General features: G+C 43.6%; 1 protein-coding gene across 1 annotated transcript in view; it reads right to left on the minus strand.

Moving 5' to 3' along the window:
* Positions 1-21,447, minus strand: part of TINAGL1 (tubulointerstitial nephritis antigen like 1) — a 144,988-nt gene that overhangs the window by 41,737 nt on the left and 81,804 nt on the right. Inside the window, exons 4-5 of the mRNA XM_085648481.1 lie at positions 7,335-7,427; positions 3,802-3,916 (exon numbers count right to left, since the gene is read on the minus strand). Of these exons, the coding sequence (XP_085504607.1) occupies positions 3,802-3,916; positions 7,335-7,427 (208 nt within the window). The remainder of the gene's footprint in view (positions 1-3,801; positions 3,917-7,334; positions 7,428-21,447) is intronic.

Below are 21,447 nucleotides of genomic sequence, written 5' to 3' on the forward strand. Positions count from 1 at the left end.
TTTACCCTCTCACTGTCTCCTGCCACCTCTTAGTCCTCCACCTCCCTCCATATCTACCCTCTGCCTCCCGCCTCCTCCTTCATCCACCTTGTGACCAAGGTAGCTATATAGAGACTCAAGTGCATTTGCAGATTTTTTTGATTCTGAGTATTTCTCCTTTTTATTCTGCTGCCTTTGGCCTTTGATGTATGGCACAGGTGTAGCAGAGAGAGTTTAAGGGCTATGCAGCAGATTTGGGCATCCATAATAGTGAGCCGGGTGAGCCACTTAAAGCGTGAGCGAGTTTCAAGCTCGATGGCTTTCTCTAGCTCATCTTGAGGGCCTCTTGGACTCTCAAGCCCAAAATGAGCCAAGCTTTCATGTGGGTGTGGCCTGCCACCCACACACTAACCTCATCCACCAAGAATGAAAAACAAAGCCTAGATCGATGATGTTAAAAGGTACGAGAAAAACATATTCACCTAGTGGCTAAACTGCACAGTATGAAACCAGAAAACCTGGGATCAACCCTGACTTCCCACTTGACCAAATGATGTGATGTTAGGCAAATATTTTGTTTCAGCTAGCCTCTTTTTTCTTCATTCTCACATACACGAGTAGCCTCAACAATGTGAGTTCAAGTTATGATGAATTGTACAAACGCCTCCTGTGTTTGATTTAATAAACTATCGGGCCTATCCACAAAGATAACTTACTCTTATGAGTAAATGTACATGTTTAATTTACTCTTATACTTTTGTCTACTTTACTACTTTTGGCTGATCGCATAATTCGAGTGTAAAGAAACTAAAAATAAAGTGCAATTTACATGTCTCCACCCCTTGAAAAGTGGGCTGGAGTTTAGCTTACAAGTGTTATTTACAACTAAAAAACAGTGGTAGGTCTGGCCTAGGCATGGCCAAACCCTGATAGTGCAACCCCGCCCATAGAAAATAATAGCATTCGGGACTTCAAATGAAAAACCCAGATAAAATAATGTTAAAATAAATTGCATGATATAAAATACTGAAAAATATAAATACATATGATATAATTGAAGGTTAAAAAAATGTATTAAAATATTTTAGGATTTTAATGTAATTACAAAATATTTTAATCACATCATTGACATATAAAATGTAAAATATTATCAAATGACTTTTAATAAATTCTATACACCACTTTTCACAATTATTAATGAAGCATAAAGGAATTTATTTTCTTTTTACTTTATGTAAGAACTTATTTTTTACTTCAAACTTCAGAAATGTATTTTATTTTGATTGATTATATTTACCTCAATAAAAGGTATCATTCAAAATTGAGTTAATAGTGATGCTACCTTTTTATTTGCTTCTATATTTTAAATAAATATGTAAAATGAATTTACATTAATTTTTATCATAAATAATATTTGTACTATTTATTTTCTAGTTTATTAACGCAGCAAATAATGAATTGATATCAACCCTCTCGTGAGTGTATCTTGACTGGTTTTGGAAGTGCTTTCCAATATGTTTTCTAGATTTATATCATGAAAGGTCCCTGTGACTACGACGCGCCATCAGTGAATAATGGCTGAGCGCCACGCGGCACATGGACCGGCAGTTGTTTGCATGTATACATACATTCTTGTGAGGTGGGGACCCAGCCTGCTGGGAGCCTGATTGTGATATACCTTCTTGGGCAAGCAACTGCCCTGTTGGAAAGACTACGTGGCACACCCTCCAACTAAGGACGCGAGTATAGGGACACTGTCAGCAGCACAAGCGCTCTGCCAGATGAGCATGTGCAGGGTTTATTGGCACCCACTGTAAAGGGGTCGGCTTTGCATAGATCATCGTTTGAGCACTGCCTTTACTTCCAAGGCTCGAAGTCCACTGCAACCTGTGATCCAAATTACAAAAATGCTGAGTCAAGAGTAATTCAATAAGCAGAACTGAAAACATCCAGGACAAAGGTGCACAAAGGCTAGTGTCTCCTGAAAAAGCTGACAGTTCTTTTTCACCTTTGTGCACTTGCAAAGAAGCGGGAAGCACCTCGCCACCCTTGGGCACTCCTTATGAAGCTGGCAGCAGACGAATACGAAATGCACCTGTGAGGAACCAGCTGGACCCTGCCACCCTTGTGTATTACTGAAGAAGCTGCCAGGACGCCCCCACCCCTGTGCATTCCTGAAGAAGCTGGTAACATCCTGGCACCCGTGTGCCCTTCTTAAGAAGCTCTAAACACCCTACTACCAGGTGTTCTTGTGAGGAAACCGGCAGGCCCCTGCCACCCTTTTTCACTCCCTAAGAAGCTGACAGGACCCGCCCAGTATTATGCATGCACAGAGACGTTGATAGCATCCTCGCACTCTTGTGTCCGCTATAAGAAACTGGCAGCATGCTGTCACTTCCTGGGGGGACCCTAGCACCCAGTGCACCGGTGTAGAGGCTGCCAGCTTTTAAAGGAACTGGCAGACCCCAGTCAAACTTGTATAGGACTCTACAGAACGTGTTCCTCTCAGCTACTTTATTTCCTTGCTGAGGGTTTAGTGTGGGTGCCTTCCCTTAAGGGATATATTAGATGCCAAGTGCTCACAAATCCTCACATCTTCACTTACAGTTCGGATAGAGGATGAAATGTTAGAGCCAACCTGAGACTCTGCACAGCCCCTCACAGTGTGCACATAAAGAAGCTGGCAGGACCCTAGCTCCATCCTCCTCTCCAAAAGAGCCTAGTGGTACAATTGCATCCTCGCTCGTCACTGGCCGTGTCTTGTTCTCCTGAGCTGCTGACGGTTCTGTAGCTCCCTCGTTCATTCCTGAAGGAGTTAGCCATGCCCCACTGCCCTAATGTGCTCCCTGCCTCACGCTGGCCAAGCTGTGATCATGTCTCCTGGAAGGGGAGGAAGAGGTGGGGGCTGAAGGAGAGCCTGTAACAATATGTGCTCAGAGTTTCCTCCCCACGGTGGCGGGCTGGATTTCCTGGAGGAAATGAATTGATAAGGACCAGGCCGGCCTATCGTACAGACGTTTTGTGCGCCTTCCAGCATCGTATCTCAGACTTGGCCCGAATGAAAGAACCATTATATTCTCAAAAGGGGGAATTCTTGGACCATTCCACGTGCCAGGAGAGAGAGCTTGGGGAGGCATTGCAAAGCGGTGAGGAGAGCATTCCTGTTGGTGTCACAGGACCACTGAGGCCCCCTTGAGTCCTGTGAGGGTGGCAAACATAATGCACCAAAAGCAGGTGAAGAAGGTGATCAGTGAGTTCCTCTGCTCTAACATTTCACCTTCTGTCAGGAGTAATGAGGAAGCTATGAGCAGTTGTGAGTATGAGACCCACACTACGTTCCTCAGTGAAGAGATTAAACCCTCAGCATGAGAGATAAAGCAATCGGGAGGAACAGAGATAAAGATGATAAATGTGGGCACAGACTAGGGGAGAGAGGTTCAATAAGGATCTTAGAGGAGCTATGAAGAGATCATTCAGAGTAGCAGAAGAGGCCTAGGCAGTTCTGTGATACCCCGGCAGGGTGCAGCTGTCTCTAGTCCAACGCGAGTAGCAGTACAGCCCACAGCCCTCTACAATTGCAAGATCAGAACGGGGCGTGTGTGGTGCTTTATGTTATTTGGGTAGTCCTCCTTTGAGAGGAGGTCTCTGAACAAGATGTACATATTCCGAGTCGCCCCACACACATTTGTGTGCATTTCTAAGGAAGAGAACAAACAGCCAGTTTTCACCCACAGACTGATGGCCTGATGGAGCGATGAAAACTCTTGAGTTGAAAAGCACATAACTGTAGGTAAACCATCTGTATGACAGAAAGGCACTCACATGTAACTCGTTCATGTTCATGACGGAGGATGGAGGTTTACTCGTCCCCAGGCGGTAGCGGATTCCCTCGTCCAAGCTCATCCCCCAAAATTGACTGTAGTTGGCGGCACGCCAGCTGCAGGGAGAAAAAGAAATCACATCTATTGTAATACAGCTCAACTTTTAGTCATTCAGCTTTCATCAGAGCGGGTGGGTCACTCGAAGAACGAGTCTGCAGCAGCAGGACTGGGTAGAAGTTTAGCCAAGGCACTGTCTGTGAAATTAATAAACACTTGTTGATTACATCTGTTTGTCTTAGGCCATACTCCTACCTGCTTAACTCGTTATGCGCCTCACCAGCTGAACTCTAAATGAAAAATCAGTATCCCCGATAATATACCCTCCCAACCCCCTTCTCTGACTTTTTCAGATTCTTAACCAAGCACATTAGATCTGAGATATTGTCCTTTCTCTAATGAAGCAACTTGCCTGGTAGCTCAGACACAACACAAGCAGGCAAGTTTATCACCGATGCAAAAAGAACAGTTGATGGATGGAATGCTGAACAATGTCAAACATTTGCACCCAGTACAGAGATCTGACCCTAAATCCATTGTTTTTTTGCTCACTGTGCCATTCCAGTTTGGACCTAGCCATCTGCAAATCAGTCTTGACCCTGCTCCCCTTGAGAGCAGTCCAGCCCGAACTGCCAGTCCACATCCTCCCAGGACCAGAAGCAAGCATCCTGGGACCGGTTTTGTGGTATCACAACCCATTAGCCAGGCTAGCTTGACTCCAGTGGCATGGTGAGCACGGGACCCATGTCTGGGCAGACCCGTCCCACTCGGGGTGGCAAATGCAAAAAGAACAATTGATGGATGGAATGCTGAACAATGTTAAACATTCACCCCAGTACAGAGATATGGGCCTTACTCCATTGCTTTTCTATGTTTGTCCTAAGTGGCAGGGTATGCCCTTGCTTGCTGTGCCATGGGATTAAAAACAAATGGTTGACCCAGTGTAAAAACGCTACCTTGGGCATAGGGCTAGCATGATGGCACATAATACTAGTGATATACATTGGAAAGGGTGAATATTTATCCTACATGACTGTTGATAAGTATGGATGAGATATCTTGAGACCTGACATGTCTCTTAGAGTGTGACTACAGAGCAACGCTCCCTTGGGTTCCCCGACATGCATTGCACAAATTTGTGTAGGCATCAGTGTGTGAACCAGTTTGCTCACTGGGGTTTTGGCTACAGTCACGTTAGTGCCATATGTGTTGATTTTAAAAATGGCCAGCATGCAAAAAACGGCCTGCTTTGTGATATATATGTGTTTTGGTTCCACCACTTGACCATAGTGGCAGGTATATCAGTGTAGTATGTATTCCTTGTATGTCATGTTCTGTCCTTGATACTCAATTTGTGTATATTTTGTTTTAAATCTTTTGTCTCTGCAGAGCATTGTTTTTGTTCAGGAGCAGTTTTCTGACACTTTTAGTGTTTTTTTTATAAAATAAGAATTTGGGGTGCAAAGACAGTCCCATTAGGTCCGTTAGTGGACAGGAGGATAACAGTGACATTACCTCCTAGTGAAATGTTTTGGGTAGCTTACTGACCAGATACTGTAGGCCATGAAGAAGGTCGCTGACCCTGTGAGGCATAGTAGGATGACCAAAGCATGTTGACCATGATGGGCCGATAGGGCAATTACTTCCCTGTCGTTCATTCCTTTATTTTTGTTTTTAATCCTATCAGGTTATCCTCTAATAAATCAATGGGTTTAGATAATCTTAGATAGTTTTCATCTTCATTCCGGATCTCTGGTTAGTGTGGACTATACATTATCAGTTTACACAAAAAAAACCTTGCTCCGACACTTAGTGTAATAGTAACCCACCTTGGACTCATTTTGCTCCAGGGTGTGGGAAGTCCGATGATGAAGCATGCCACATCTCGATGTGGGTGAGAGCCCTGCTATAACCAGAGAGATCTCTCCTAATGTTAGTATTAATAACTGAAAACTTGTTTTTGTGTATAACAGTTACAAAGAGAAGTTAAAGGGTTTTGGCTTACATTACCCCTCCCCCTTATTTATGTAATGAAGCAAATGCCTTGCCAATTGACAGAGGAGCTCCGATTCCACAAACCTCTAAGCAAGGCTCTTAGGCTTCCTTATGACAGCCCTACATCGCACACTCCTAGCCCTTGGGGTGGTCTTTCCCATGCATATTAGTTTGGGAATAGAATCAGGAAGAGAGACAGAGAGGGAGAGAGCATGGGAACGATATAGATTCAAAAGGTAATAAAAAGAGAAGCACGCATTTGGAAAGTCAATAGGTCTCACCTATAGGAGTGTTATTGGCTTTGTCAATTTCTTTTAGCCATGTGCAGCATGACTGAAAGTTGGGGGAAAAAAGCACTATGACTCGGCTAGCACTGACTTCAAGGGGAAGGGATCTTTTTTCTTAGTATCGGGATTATTCTCTGCCTTCACAAAAATAACATTTAATTATCTCATGTCCAAAGTGTAGTCCACCGTGTTGGCCCCACATGAAGTGGCAAAAACGCCAAGCAGTGCCGTCTGCATCCTTGAAGCATCCTAAAATCCCTTGGTGTGACTTTTAGGTGCTTTAATTCTGGTGGGAGAGGGCAAGCAATGAAGGAAGAGGGATTGGGTGGGTGTTGGTGAGGCAATCAACAATGGGGTAGAGGCAGGAAAGGCCGAACAAGGAGCAATGCAGGAGGAGGGATAAGGGGGTGCAAGTAAAAAGAAATAAAAGACCAGACCTAAAGTATAGGGTGTGGTGGGGGGAGCAAAATGTCAAAGATGCGAAGGTGTCTGCCAAACATACTAAAGGGTATAAACCAACAAAGTGGGCCCCCAAAATATCTAAGGGTGCTAGGATGAAGGGAGGAGAGTGTTTATGGAAGAGGGGAATTGTCCTGCCTGAGGGGAACCAGCCTTTACGATGCAGAACCTTTACCATGCAGCTTTTACCATGCAGGTAATTGCCACAAAGGTTAGTATTTGTATCTCTACCATGGCGTACATTACCACACAGGCAGAAGGTTAGTATTTGTACCTTTACCATGCAGTACTTTACCAGACAGATAAGTATTTTTTAAATAACACCCTTTCTAGGTTATTAAAAATAATATGTGGGTAGAGGTAAAGCTAGGTGAGGGTGACTTCAGGGTTCACCAGTTTGTAGAGGTAATGGGGGTGAGGGTCACTTGAGCGTTCAGGAGTGGGTAGAAGGAAAGGGAGGTGAGAGTGAATTAAGGTTTCTTGGGTGGTTAGAGATTAGGGAGGGAAGGGTGACTTGAGGGCCCTGGGGTGGTTAGAGGTAAAGGAAGTTGAGGGTGAAGGGAGAGCTCAATGGTGCACAGAGGTAAAGTGAAGTGAGGGTGACTTGAGGGCTCCGGTGTTGGTAGAGATAAGGGAGGTGAAGATGACTTGAGGATTTAGGGGTGGAATGAGGTAAGGGGAGGCAACGGTGGCTTGTGGGCTCAGGGGAGGGTAGAGGTAAGGTGGACATTTTTACCCATAATTCCCTCTGTTGACCGCATCAATCATCTGTTCATCGATCAGGCAGACATGTTGCTCGCAGTTCCATGCTCCGTTCGCGCTGCAGGTACTGCAGAGAAAAATAACAATGTCATTAGTATAACCTATTCTTCCTTCTAAGCCCACACGTGGCAAAAATCACAAGTTTAACGGAGGCAAAAGCATCAACAAGGCGTCAATAAATGGCGAAGACTACATGTTTGCCACTGGCACTGTTGCCGCCACTGCAACTCTCTTTTTCTCACTTGAAGGAAGTTCAAGAACAATCTTTTATTTTTTTCCATTAATTCATTAGTTTGCAAAACATAACACCCTTATGTTTTTTCAGATTAGCTTTATCATGCAAAGATGTCTAGAAAAAAAGTTGAACCACAAAAAAACAAAGTGGTCCCATACCTCTAGCCCTACCTCTGAGTTTTCACACCTTATTGTGTAGGCATTTCCTCACTGAAAGTGTGTATCAACTGACTGGCCACTCTACTCAATGAGTATTATGGATTTACACAGGTGGGCCGACAAATTTATCAGGATGACCTCATACACCCCGCAGGGTGTCAGGCTTCATCATCAGCCATCCTGCATTCGCCAAAGAATCCTCTAATGGTGAACAAGACTCTTATTTAGGGCTGTAAGTCTGTCATTAGAAGGAGACTAAGGGAAAAAGGACTAAGGGGATAAAGGAAAGAGTCCAATAAAAATCCTTACCGCCTACCAGTCAAAACTCACTAATCTTTGTTCATTGGTGGAGGAGGGATGATTAAAAATAAGAGAAAGTGGGACAGTAACAGCCCTTTATGATGCTAATATCCAATAATGGTTGGTCGACATGTTTCAGCTCTCTGGCGGCCACAACTTGGTTCAGGACCAAGTTGGACCTTATTTGACCCTAAAGTACTACCCTACATATACTTCACATGCGTTCCAATTCTACTCATACAATACCAGATTGCCATGTGGTTCAATCCGGGTCCTTCTGTCCTAGGAGGTAACCTCCAATATTTGGGGCTCGTTCAACTTATGGTGGGGTTAGAGAGGGAGTCCTATAGTTACACTTTTGTCAAAGATCTCCCTCGCCAGATCACCTAAGGTGTATCCCTGGCCTCCTCCCGACCAAACTGAAATCTGGTATTGTATGCGTAAAATTGGAATGCATGTGAAGTATTTGTAGGGTAAAACTGTAGGGTCAAATAGAGTCCAACTTGATCCTGAAGAAAGCCCTAGACCCCCTTGGGCCCGCCAGAGGGCTGAAACATGTCGACCTGACCACTAGTGGCTATTAACACCATAATAGGACTGTTACTGTCCGACTTTCTCTTGTTGTTAATCATCCCTCCTCCACCAAAGAATAAAGATTAGTGAGTTTTGACTGGCAGGTGGTAGGGATTTTTATTGGATTGTTTCTTTTCTCCCCTTAATCTCATTCTAATGATCGACTTACAGCCCTAAATAAGGGGCTCGTTCGCCATTAGATGATTCTTTGGCACACATTAGATTGCAGATGATAAATCCTGACACCCGGGGGTTGTGTGGGGCAATCCTGATCCAATCTTTTTGCACAAGTGTGTAAATCCATAATACTGGATGTGTAGAGTGGCCAGTCAGTTGAAACACACTTTTGGTGAGGAAATGCCTACACAAAAAGGTGTGAAAGCCCAGAGGTATGGCTAAAGGATAGGGGCCCGTTTTTTTTTTGTGGTTGTTGTACTTTCAAAGGAGAACACAAATGGTTGTCCCTCCCAAAAAATACCTCTCCCACTCAATCGGACCCAACACCGGTGGGGTCTATTGTGGTAAATAAGAAAAAATGTTGCCCTTAATAATGGTGCCTTACAAAGGTCTAACAGAGGTTTTAGGGGCTCATTATGCATTCCAACTATAACACCCCTGACGATGCCAAATAAAATCTTGTACTTGGTAGATGTGACAGTTTTAATTTCCTAAGTGTACTGGCGATAAGCAAGCCCACAGATGTTTCTGTCCTACATAGGAAGAGGCAGACAGGGCACTGATTAACAAAGCTTTGATGCAATGCAGGGCAGCAAGCAAAGTTGCTGCACTGCTAGACGTCTACTGGAGACAGAAGAATTGTGCCATATCTATAAAGAAAAGGCACAGTTCTGCACTCTGCCTGCGCTGGCGCACTTACTGGAGTCATGAGCCAACGCAGGTGCCCTTGCGCCAAAGTGTTGTGGTTAGTATAGTTTTTGTGCAGGAAGCATGCCTTACTTCAGGAAAAGAAACTATGCTGAAAGGCAATTTCCTCTTTGCATATGTGCTGCAAATGCAGCACACATGCAAAGAGGAAAAAACGAGGAGAAATACACATTTTGCTCCTCTTGGTGCCAGCGTTTGGGAGGCATAGAATTCTGGAGCAAATCATATGTATAACTATTTCCATATATGGATTTGTGTCAAAGGCAATGGGCGAATGCACAGGAACGCCATGCACCACCCATGGAACGTCTCCTTGATGCAAAACAACGCAAAGCAGCACATTGAGCTGCACTATGTTACTTTTGTAGATTTCAATGTGTCATTTTTACAAAGCTTTCTTGCGTCGGAGCTCCCACCCTGCATACATTATATCTGACTCAGGTATAATGTGGCGCAGGGCATCACGTTGTAAATGTGTCGCAACGTGGCACATTGTTTACACTGCCGCTGCATCACAAAGTGACGCAATGGTGGCACAAAAGTGTTGCAAGGGGCTTGTAAATCTGCCCATCAATTTTAGTAGTTTGTCTTAAAGAACTGCAAAAAGTTATCGGCTTTATTTCCTGACCAAAATATCCCTACAAAGACACCCAGTGGCAATCCACTATTTCATTTTTTTTTAATATTGCATGACATGGAGAAAATGAACTAAGGCCAACATTTGGCAGATTTTAGTCTCTCCTTAGGAGTCCTGGCTCCGCAACTGGCACCTGGACTAGAAGGAACCAAAGTCAGCTTTGGCATAAATGGTCAAACTGGCCACACATGGCTTCAGGTAAGTTAGCTTAGCGAGGACCCCAGTCTCTAAGGGTTGTTTGTAAGTGTGTGTATGAAAAGGGTGTTTTCTCCCAATCAGTCCAAATGGTGTTAAATCAAAGCAAATGTTTTAGTAAGAACTCTCAGGGTTGGATCATAGCAGCCCCCTGGTCCCCAACCTTGCAGACCACCGGAGAAACGAATAGCTATGCTGTTTCCAATTACGATTCTCGCCTCAGTGGGCACTGTAGGGCAGACTTGCGACTGACTCTACCACAGCCCCGCTGGCCGGTTCTAACATGCGAGCTGTGCGAGTATCCAAGGTGCTAGTTCATCCCTTGCTCAATGCACCCAGCCACTATGTAGTGTGAATATCAACTATACACACAGTTATCCTCCCGCAAGGGGGCACGCGAGCCGCTCTTGTTCTGACTGGTCACACAACATGAAAGTGAAAATGAGTTTATCAGCAGCAGGATTGAGCAATCCTTGGACTTCCTCCCGGATCTAATCTCAGTTCCTCAGACCCGTGCGGTGCTATTTTGGTGGAATGTTTGTTAGTTTAGGTCATTCCTCGTACAAAAGTAGTGGAAACGTCGTCCAGTGCGCACAACGGCTGGCCGGCATCCGGACACTGGCAGCGTCAGCGGCTTCTCCCTCGCTTACACCTGACTGAGCTCTGACGTCGCTAGAGTCCGAGGGGCCCTTCACTCACTCGCATCAAAGCGAGCTCTCCCAGTTCTATATCCTTAGAGGCCGGCACTGACTGACACCAAACTGAGGTCTCTCAGTGCTAAAGCCCCTAAGGCTAATCACTGATTAACACCAAACGGAGCTCGAGTCCCAGTACTACATCTGTGGGCGCCCTATTGTCAAACTGAGGGTCAGATTTATGTTTCCTGGCGCATCCCTGCAAATCAGCAGGGATGCGTCAGGAAAGATGCGTCACGCAAGTTTACCCTTGCGCCACCACAGATGCACCGCATTTACAATGCAGCGCATCATGGCGCAAGGGTAAACAGATGCGTGACGTATCTGATGGCATAAGGGCGGCGCATTGCTGGAATCGTGTCGCAAGCACGACGCAACTCCAGCAATGCTCAGGGGCTGCCCATACCGAAAATGCTGCGTCATGCCTTACGCCTGTTTCAAGCAGGCGCAGGGTTTTGATGCAGCAGCGTCGGAAAAGTGACTCAGTGAAATCTTGTAGATTTCACTGCGTCACTTCTCCAAGGCTTTTTCCGACGGAACGCCCACCCTGCATACATTAAACCTGACGCAGATTTAATGTAGCGCAGGGCTTTACAACGTGACGCATCTCCCTAGATGCGTCACGTTGTAAATAAGGCGCAACATGGCGCATGGTTTACGCCGCCGCTGCGTCACAGAAGTGACGCAACGGCGGCGTAAATGTCTCGCAAGGGGCTTGAAAATCTGCCCCTGAGTTCTGCCAGTACTACATCCGTTCTACCTCACGCTCACTGACAGCAAGCGGAGCTCCCCCCCAGTACCAAAGGTGTAAGAGGAGAGCCCCACAAACAAAGGCCTCTCAGAACTAGAGCCGTACATGCTTCACACTCACTCACTTGCGCCAACACAGCTCTCCCGGTACTACGGGACTTATTTGCAAGCCCCTTGCGCCACGTTTGCGTAATTTTTAACATGGGAAAAGTGACGTGCAAGGGTCTTGATAATCTGCCCCTTCATCCTTAAAACCCCACACTCATTCCGCCAAGCTCAGCTCTCCTAGTACTTTAACCTCAAAACCACAATCACTCACACCACTAGGCTTAGCTCTCCCAGTACTTTAGCCTCAAGACTCCACACTCACTGGGGCCAAGCTCAGCTCTCCCAGTTCGAGACGTTCCTTCATTTCACCTTAAAATGGCTAGTAGAGTGCCTACTGCCCGTGTAAGTATGCTTCTGGGAGACTTACATCTGGGGGAAAAGAAAACTGTTTGAAGGGGTTCCTTAAATCCATCCAGAGGTTGGGGCTGTATGCTAAGAGCTTCCTCCCCTTTTCTCTGACTTTAGATGCGAACCTCTAATGGATTTCAATGGCCATGGTATTTTTTTGATGATTTTCTTTTTGATGTTTATGCACATTGATCCTTTATAAATTGTTGATGGATTATACTAATGTTTTCAACTCACTTCCACTTTTCACTGGAAGCCAACAGAGATGAGGCATGGCGTGTTTGATCTGGTGTCTCAGGCGCAGGCCCACAATCATGAGGACAGCCTTGTTCCGGTGGGCTGGGGGCTTCAGGAGAGATTTTGTGGTCCAGGGGCATTCTGTCACAGTCGTCTGTTGTAGAGAGAATATATCTATATCTCATCTTCAAACCTACTTTCAGGTTGAAGACAACGCTTACACTGAAGACTTCTGTCCTGAACAATATGGTGTTTACCGTTGGAAAGGAATATTTGGAGGAAAATAGTTACTAACACCATGGTGTTAGAGACATTTACGGATTTCTAATTTGTGGACACACAAATATACTGTTGGGAGTCACTGATGTTCTAAAAAAAAAAAATGTATTTCCTAATTGCTTTTCAAGTTTCATTTTGTTTAATTGTTGCTCCATCCCTCCATCTCAGAACGATTTCAGGGCAGGGAATTTACATGAGTGAGTGAGTTGTTTTTCCATAACTGTTTTCCCTGAAATGAAAGACTATTTGCTAGCTGGCAGTTTTGAGCTAATGGGAGTAGTGGGGAGGGGGGTGGGGCAGGGAACACTGTCTGGTGCAGCTCCTCTCCTTCCCAGTGTAGTATCAGCCACGTCCTGCGCCAACTAGCTGCTTAAAAATAGGCGTCAGCGCCAGTCCATTCCCACAGGTGGTAGTGGTGTCCTAACCCATCTCTGGCCCGAGCTGCTTGACAGGCATGTTCTGTCTCCTCACCCTAGCAACACCGGTGGTTTGGGTGAGGCCAGAAGGTTCTGATGGGAAGATACGGGTGTGGGATCATGAGCAAAACAGGCAAACTAATCGCTTCACACACTAAACTGGTTATAAAAGTACCCCGCTGATAATGTATACATTCTTATTACTATTTCCTACTGACTACATTCATGTAATATACGGCTTCAGTACTACAAAGCTGGCAAGCTTTCCAGGTCCATTCTTGATGTGCTAGTCCAGCCCAGGCTTGTTTTGTTTTTTTCAATTCTGGGACATGTAGTCCTGCTGTGTAATGAAATAAGAAAAAACCTGTACTGGACCAGCCCATCATTTACGTACCTGGAAAACTTTTCAGGCTGGAACTACTTTACGAGTTCAGTGATCAACACACAGTGACACCCATGAATATCGATCCAACACTGCTGTGTCATCTTAGGATGCTATTTACAATGTGTTCAAGTCTTGCAGGGCTTATTTACAAGCCCCTAGCACCACCGGTGCGTCACTTTTTGAGATGCACTTGGGGCGCATTTTGCTGCCTCATATTTACAAGGACAGGAAAAGCCACAAAAAGCCACCCTGCGTGGCTTTTCCTGTCCCTGTAAATACGATCCCTTTACATGCAGCACTTTGCATGAAAGGGGTGTTCCATGGATGCTGCTGTGGGTGTCCCCACGCAACACCCATGGAGCATGGGATTTATGAGAAATCGTAAACCTGGAAATGCATCTGAACAGTAGCGGCTGGTGGAGGGAGTGCCGCGGGGCAGGGGAGGGGCAGGGTGGGGGGTAGTAAACTCCAGCTCACGGCCGACCGGAGTAATGTACATAAATACATAAATAAAACGAATTTCATTGCGCACACGGAAACACCAAATGGCTTTTAGCACATGCAATGAAATTCGTTTTATTTATTCACATTACTCCGGTCGGCCGTAAGCCGGAGTTTACTAACCCCCACCCTGCCCTTCCCCTGCCCCGCCCCGCGGCACTCACTCCACCAGCCGCTACGGCGTCTGAATGCTACGCCTTCCCAGGGGAGGTGTAGGGAGGCACAACGAGGAGAAATGTATTAATTCCTCCTGTTTTTTTCCTCTTTCTATGCGTACTGCATTCTGCAGCACACGTAGAACGAGGAAATCACCTCTGGTGATTGTTTATGTGTAGGAAGGTTTCCCTTCCTGCACATAAAGAATCATTAATAAATGATGTTTTGTAAGTTCTATGTGTGCTAATGCAGCCTACATAGGAGCTGAAAAACGTCATTTCAGATTGTGCATATGCAGAAAGGGCACCTTCCTGCACATAACCAATCATCCCCGTGACGCAGGCATCCTTACAACATGGTGCAAGGGTGCCTGCATCTGCGCATGGCAGCAAATTGTGCACCAGCGCAGGGGAGAGCAAAGGGATCCGTCCTGTCCTTGTAGATATGACGCGTTCCTGTGCTTTGGAAGTGCTGCAGCGTCGGGCAGCCAAAGGGCTTGTGGTGCCGCGCTGCAGCCCTTTCTTGTAAATGAGACCCTTTATTTTTATTTTCCTTGTACGTGCTTAATGGAGTATGAGTGATGTCTACATATGCATATATATCCCTCTCATTTTGCTCTATGCTAGAATGGATCTACGTCTACTGAACAAGTACTGCAAAGTGTTCTGTTACTCTTACGGGGTACAGAACCACAATATCGAAAAAGGTAATTAATTTGTACAGGGACCTGCCAGACTGATGGTCATATAAAGAGATAGGGCGTACTGAAGAAGAATGTATAAGGTGTCTAATGTTGCATTTTGAAAGTAATGTACTGCATTCTTATGTGTTATTGCGTACAAGTGCTTGCCTTTCCTTTAACACAGCATATTATGTAGGGACACAGTTCAGGACTCTGCGTGAAATAGTTACAATTAATCCGCATTGCCAAGAAATGGTGAAATGTACACAGAATCTCTCTACCATCTATGCTGCCTTTAAAAACTGGAGAATACAGTAGATTTTCTGTTCATCGTTCTCAAAATATGATAAATAAAGAATGCGGTGGACTTAGTGTGATGGGAAGGAAGTGGGGATGAGACAAAAGTGTGGTTGTGAGTTTAGGCGGCAGGGGCTGAAGAACGAAGGCAGCAGTGGCTGGGTGATAGCTCAGCATTAGTACATGTAAAAATAAATAGATTCATTTCCACTGGTGGAACAAAGCAGATGGCGGCACTTTTTAATTGGAAAAATGTCATGAAAAAAGGAGTTGTGAAAATGGTCTGAAAGAACAGTAAATTAACAATAAAAATGGGAGTAGGAGAACTCGATTTGTGCTCACTTCAAAGTTTGCACAGAATGCATAGACATTCATACTGGCAGGAAGGGTGCACAGTACAACTTTGCTTTCTAAAATTTGATTGAAAATGCACCATTTGCCCACTCTTTTTTCAAAAATTTCTCGGGGGGAGAACCCTCTGAGCCCCCCTTAGGTTGTCAGGGCTCTCTCGCTACGCTCCAACTAAAATTTTACGCATCACCATTTTCAAATGTCACCAGCCGCCACTGTCCACCATTTGTGCTGTATCAGCCAAATTCGGAAAGAGACTCTGCAACAACTGATACAACAGTTGAGATTATTTGGTGTAAATCTAATGCTAACGCCTTCCACTCCTTTCAGGTTCTCTCTTTTCAGACCATTGTCAAAGAGTGTGCCTCACCTCCCTGACCACCCTATTTCTCCCGTCTGTTTGTCTCCTCAAACCCAGTGACTTCTCAGCTCAGCTGTTTACCTAACCCAATGTTCTGCCATGGTCTATGCTCTATGGTACGTGGTCCTGTTGTCACCCTTGACCTATGTGTAGTTGTTTGGTGTGGTTTATAGTGATGTGGTATAATGGGAGAATCATGCTGTGGTATGGTCTGGTGAGGTATGGAGTACTACATGTTATTGTTTAGGAACTTGTAGTAGTGTGTGTTACCAAAAGATGTATCAAAATGTAATAGATTACTCTTGGGAAATGTGTTGTGGTATGATGTGCTGTGTGCTGTGTGCTGTGTGTGGAACGTGCCTTGTGTCAAGTGGTAGGGTGAAATTTATGTATGTGTGCTGTGGCATGGCTGACGGTATCATAAGGAGAAAGCGTTATTTTATGTCTGGTGAGTGGGGCGGTGTGATGTGGTGCACTGTAAAATGTTTTAGAGTATAGTGGAAAGATGTGCTGTTGTCCTGTGCAGTTTAGTGTTTTATGGGCTGGTGCAATGTGGTTTTGTCAGATGGTGTATTGAGATATTCTGTGTGATGATGTACTGTGTCATGTGATGGAGATGTGATATGATCTGGTGTTGCATGGTGTGGTCATTGTGCAACAGTGACATGTGGTATGAGAAGTATACAGTTGTTTGGGTTATTGTGGTGTGGCATCTTATCATGGTTTGTAGTGAGGTGTAAAATGTTGAGGGTGGGGTGGACATGGTGTGGGTGGTTTGAGGTAATGTGTTGCTGGATGGTGTATAACATAGTGTGGTATATGATCACAAGTGTGTTATGTCATGAAAAAACTTCAAGCCTAACATCTACATAGGACTCTGTAAAATCACAACTGTTCTATTATAAGCACAATTTCTGCAGAAATATAAAAATAATACTAGAGGTTTTATTTACTGTATCACTTTGCATAGATGGAAAGATAAGAGTTGAATGCATGGGTAGAACTTGGAAAAACACAATGAACACTTGCGGGACATGCAGGGAGTGCTGTGAGACAGAAGTTAGACAAAGAGGTAGTACAAACCGACATTAAAGTTTAGGCCAATTGAATATTTGCTTCATATCATTTTGAGTTGTGGAAACAAGCTTAAAGATCATTTGATGAAGGCCATGGTGGGTGCACTGGCAAAATGCAAGGAATAGCTTTCCGCTTTTCTTAGCATGGCTGACTTCTTCAAGGGATTTGCTCATTACAGAGTAAACATGAGATAGTTACATTAGAAAGGAGCAAAGTTTGTATGAAAAGTTACATGTAGAAAATAGTATGAGGAGCTATAGAAAGAGTTAGTGGTGACACCTGTTCTTAAAAGATAGCAGTCAAAGGTCAGGATGATAGTGCTATTCGATGCCTGCAAGCTGGGAATGTGAGAACTTCTATCACAATACATAAATGACATAAAGATATCATTAGCTTCCGTCCATGTTACTCAAAGGGCTGGAGATATGATATTCTGTCATAAAAAAGAGGCACTTGCCATTATATGGGCTGTCAAGAAATCTAAATAATTCTTGTGCTCTGGAAGGCTCATGGTGTGACTAGATCCCACACCTTTGAAGGATTGTTCATTGCAAATGACTTGATACTGTGTCCACTAAAATGCACAAGCGGATGCCAAGTCTGTAAGTACAGGATCACGACATGGAATTTCTGCCAGGGGCAAGTAACGTGTCAGCTATCTTTCTCTCAAGGTTACTCTTGTCAAAAAAGGACAAACTGAGAAAGGAGGAAGAAGGATAAGAAGTGCTTGAGGTGGGAGAGGACATATTGAGTGATGGAGAGCAAGAGCTTGAACAGGATGAGGTACTTAGGCAAATCAAATAATTTGTTTAAATCATTCACTGGAAAAAACAGTGGTTCAAGGAAAGTTATAGTTAGGTGTTGGAATGACACACAACCTAAATCCCCCTCCCCCAAAATTGAAATACACCAGTTATTGTTTATCAAATTAGTTATAACTTTTGCCCCTATCATGCACTGTAGGGGTGGTTGTAAACTGCTTAATTTTCTGTGGTTTAATTAGGTAAAATTGCAGCACCTTTATGTGAGATTACACAGAATTACTCAAAGAGCATTACCCAGCATTTAGGTATATTTTCTTAGTGCAAAATGTATCCTCACATTCAAAACAGCACTGGACACAAACAGAAGCAGCTGCTTGCTAAGTTAATTGTTTCTGTGGTCCTGCAGTAGAATTCTTGTGTGAAATTACTCATAATTATGAGAACAGGCATACTTACATAATTTTGGGTAATTTTGCAACATCACAAAATTACTACGATTACTTTGGCGTAATGAAAGTTTAGCCTAGTCCTAATGCACTGCTTATGACCTCACTTATTATATGACTCATAACATGTTAAATGACATTATTAATGGCATCACTAATGACATCTCAGTCATATCCCCAGGTCAGACCCTGCATCCCATCCACATCAGGACTTGGACTCAATAAACTACAACTGGCGCACTTTCGTGTTTTTTGTGTGTTTTGTTTTAAAGTTAGCTTGTGTGTCATTCCAAAAACAAACTATAACATCACTTTAACCATTGTTTTTTTTTTTAATTTCTGGGGGGAGCAGGGGATGGGTTTAACATAAGTTAATGTTTTAGAGCCTGACCTAAATATAACATCGCTTTAAACTTTGCTTTTTTCAGTTTACCAAAATGTGACTATTTTAGAATTAGGGAGCTGTTAAGCGACTGAGAGGATGAGTAGGCTGAATTAACAGATGTGGAACTGAGATTCTGTACTTAATCAGAAGTCTCTCTCTAACTACTTTACCCTTTAAAAGATATGTTATGCCTCAAATGACTAAAAACCCATATCTTCCTCAGATATTTAACTTGCTGGATTCATACCTGAATTAACATCTCAATGTGCATTTTCTTCATCCTGCTTCTAAGGAAAAGCTTTAAATTCAACAACTCCTATTCCAACAAAATGGTGTTCAGGAGAGCCTAATTTTGGCTTGAATACTAAATTGAGTCCACTAATTGTTTATTAGAACTCTGAGGTGATGACGAAGTTCATCAGCAAGCAGTTAACTGACAGACTGCTGCCAGTGTTGGAAGTGTTGGAAGTACATGTTTCATTCTGTGTCTCAGAATGCTTTACTAATATGAATGAGGAGGATATTAGGCAATGCACAGACAATGTGTCCTCATTTTACCTTTCTAGAACACTAACCATAATTTCTATGAAAAAATAATCCCCTTTTTTCCATATCATGTGGTATCCTCTGTATGAAATTTCTTTAAGTTGTATAGCCTTGATTCCATCAAGATAGTGTTCAGGTGTTCCTCACTTTTGTCATAAATTCAGATGTGAGAACTCTTGTTCATTGACACTCTGTGGTGAAGCTGCAGTTGATCTATCGGAGTTAAGTGATAGACTGCTGCTGGTGTTAGAAGTATGTGCTTTTATCTACATTTCAGAATATTTTACTGACATGCATGAGAAAGGTATTTAAGAACTCATTGAAACTGTGTCCTCAATCTAGGTTTCTAGAGCAGTAACTATAATTTCTGTGACAAAATGAACCCCCTCATTTCATTCAATTTTGAATGAGTGATTGCAGTTTTACTGCTTTGATTCAATCCTGACAGTGTTCAGGTGTGCCACAAGTTCTTCATATAAAAGCAGAATGTTATGTTATGTTATTTAGTTTTCTAACGCGCGCCGCTACTCCAAGGAGTGTCCCGGTATGAGCACAGAGGGACTGAGATGCTCGTCGATACTAAACAAAGAGAGGAGTTTTTAATTTTTTTTTTAAAACCACAGGATCTTCAATGTTGCGAAGCACAAACGGAAGAGCGTTCCAGGCCTGGGCCGCCATAACGGCGAGGGAACAGCCACCAAGCCTGTGCCGTTAAAAACGGGGAACCTTTGCCAGGAGAAGAGCGGCGGAGCGGAGCAGTCTCCCTGGAACATAAAAAGAGAAACATTTCTGTAAATAAGTTGGCCCAAGGCCATGCAGAGCACGATGGGCGATGGTAATGGATTCAAATTTCACCCAGGCTGCCATGGGAAGCCAGTGAAGAGAGCGAAGATAACCTTGCACACTACTTCTTAAGGGGATCTCTAACAAGAGCCGAGCCGCAGCATTTTGCACTACTTGGAGTTTATTAAGGGAGTAAGCCGGAATCCCCACATAAAGAGCATTAGCATAATCCAGGCGGGAAAGAAAGAGCTAGTGCTCTAGTTGTTCATTAGGACACTGTAGAGAGCTACAGTACAACACCAGGGAATCAACTGACAGACTGCTGCTGCTGATCAAAGTACATGTTGGACTCAGAATATCAGACTTTGTTCTCACATATAGAAAATGTGCTCTCATTTTAGCTTTTGGAGCACCTTCCATAACCCCTATGAGGAAATCATGAGAGCAAACAGTTTTCTCTAACATGGTTTATCAAATCCCGGCCGAGAGTCAATTTTTCACAGGGCAAACTCACCAGAATTCCTAAAATGAATATAATACTACCAACAAATGATTTAAATTGTGACTAAAATCTGTTATCACTCTTCATGTTCATTTCTTTTTTTGACCCTCAAAAACACAGGCTTTCATTACCGTGCATTGCAATGGGGACCATGACACCGAGCCCTGTAATTGTTGCTATAAAATGTTGTGGCCAACCAATATAGGCCAGGGCATCCCATGGCACCCCCTCAGTCTTCCAGGGGTCAGGTTGTGCTCACCCTGCCACTTATATAATTTTAAAAATAATTTCAGAATGCAAGGGCTTTGTTCCTGAGTCCAGGAATGGCTGCCACAGCATGTGGTGGGCAACTAATAAACATCAAATAGTCCCCTTTAAATTGGCCAATCAGACTATTTCTGGACGCCAAAGTTCCAAAAATGCCTAACTTTTAAACCCCTAATGCCCAACCCCAGCCCCTAAATGCTGGTTTCTCAAAAACGGATTAATGGATTTACACCAAATCACAACAAGCATGATTTCTGAGTAAAGTTTTAATCTTTTGCCAAATTTGGTGAAATTCCATTCAGCCATTTCTTCTGTATCAGAAAACAAATCTTCCTATTGGAGTTCACACTTTTTGGACCCCCCACATTTTCCTGGCTTCTGGTTGATGAATCAGTGCTTAACTTTTATAAAGTAGCCAATGTGGATGAATTTGTTTGGAAAGTTTCATGCAGATTCATTAAACTGTGCTAAAGCTATTAGCAAAACAAAACAATATTCTTGCTATGGAAACTCTGATCTATGCATATCTGCACAGTGGCGACCACCAAATGTAATTCTAATTATCTTTTGATGTCACAGATGCAAATAATGCAGTTATAAATGTTGTTAATAATTTTTCAGAGGTCATTACAATTAACACTACCCATAACAGTGTGAAAGAGATTACCGTGCATGCAGTGTTATTTATTAGTTTGAGTATGTATTGTTAATTATTTATGTTATGCTTTTAGGTTTTACTACTTATTGGATTCAACATTGGGAGGTCAT

The sequence above is a fragment of the Triturus cristatus genome, chromosome 3_2 (genome assembly GCF_964204655.1).
Source record: "Triturus cristatus chromosome 3_2, aTriCri1.1, whole genome shotgun sequence".
NCBI classification, from domain to species: Eukaryota; Metazoa; Chordata; class Amphibia; order Caudata; family Salamandridae; genus Triturus; species Triturus cristatus.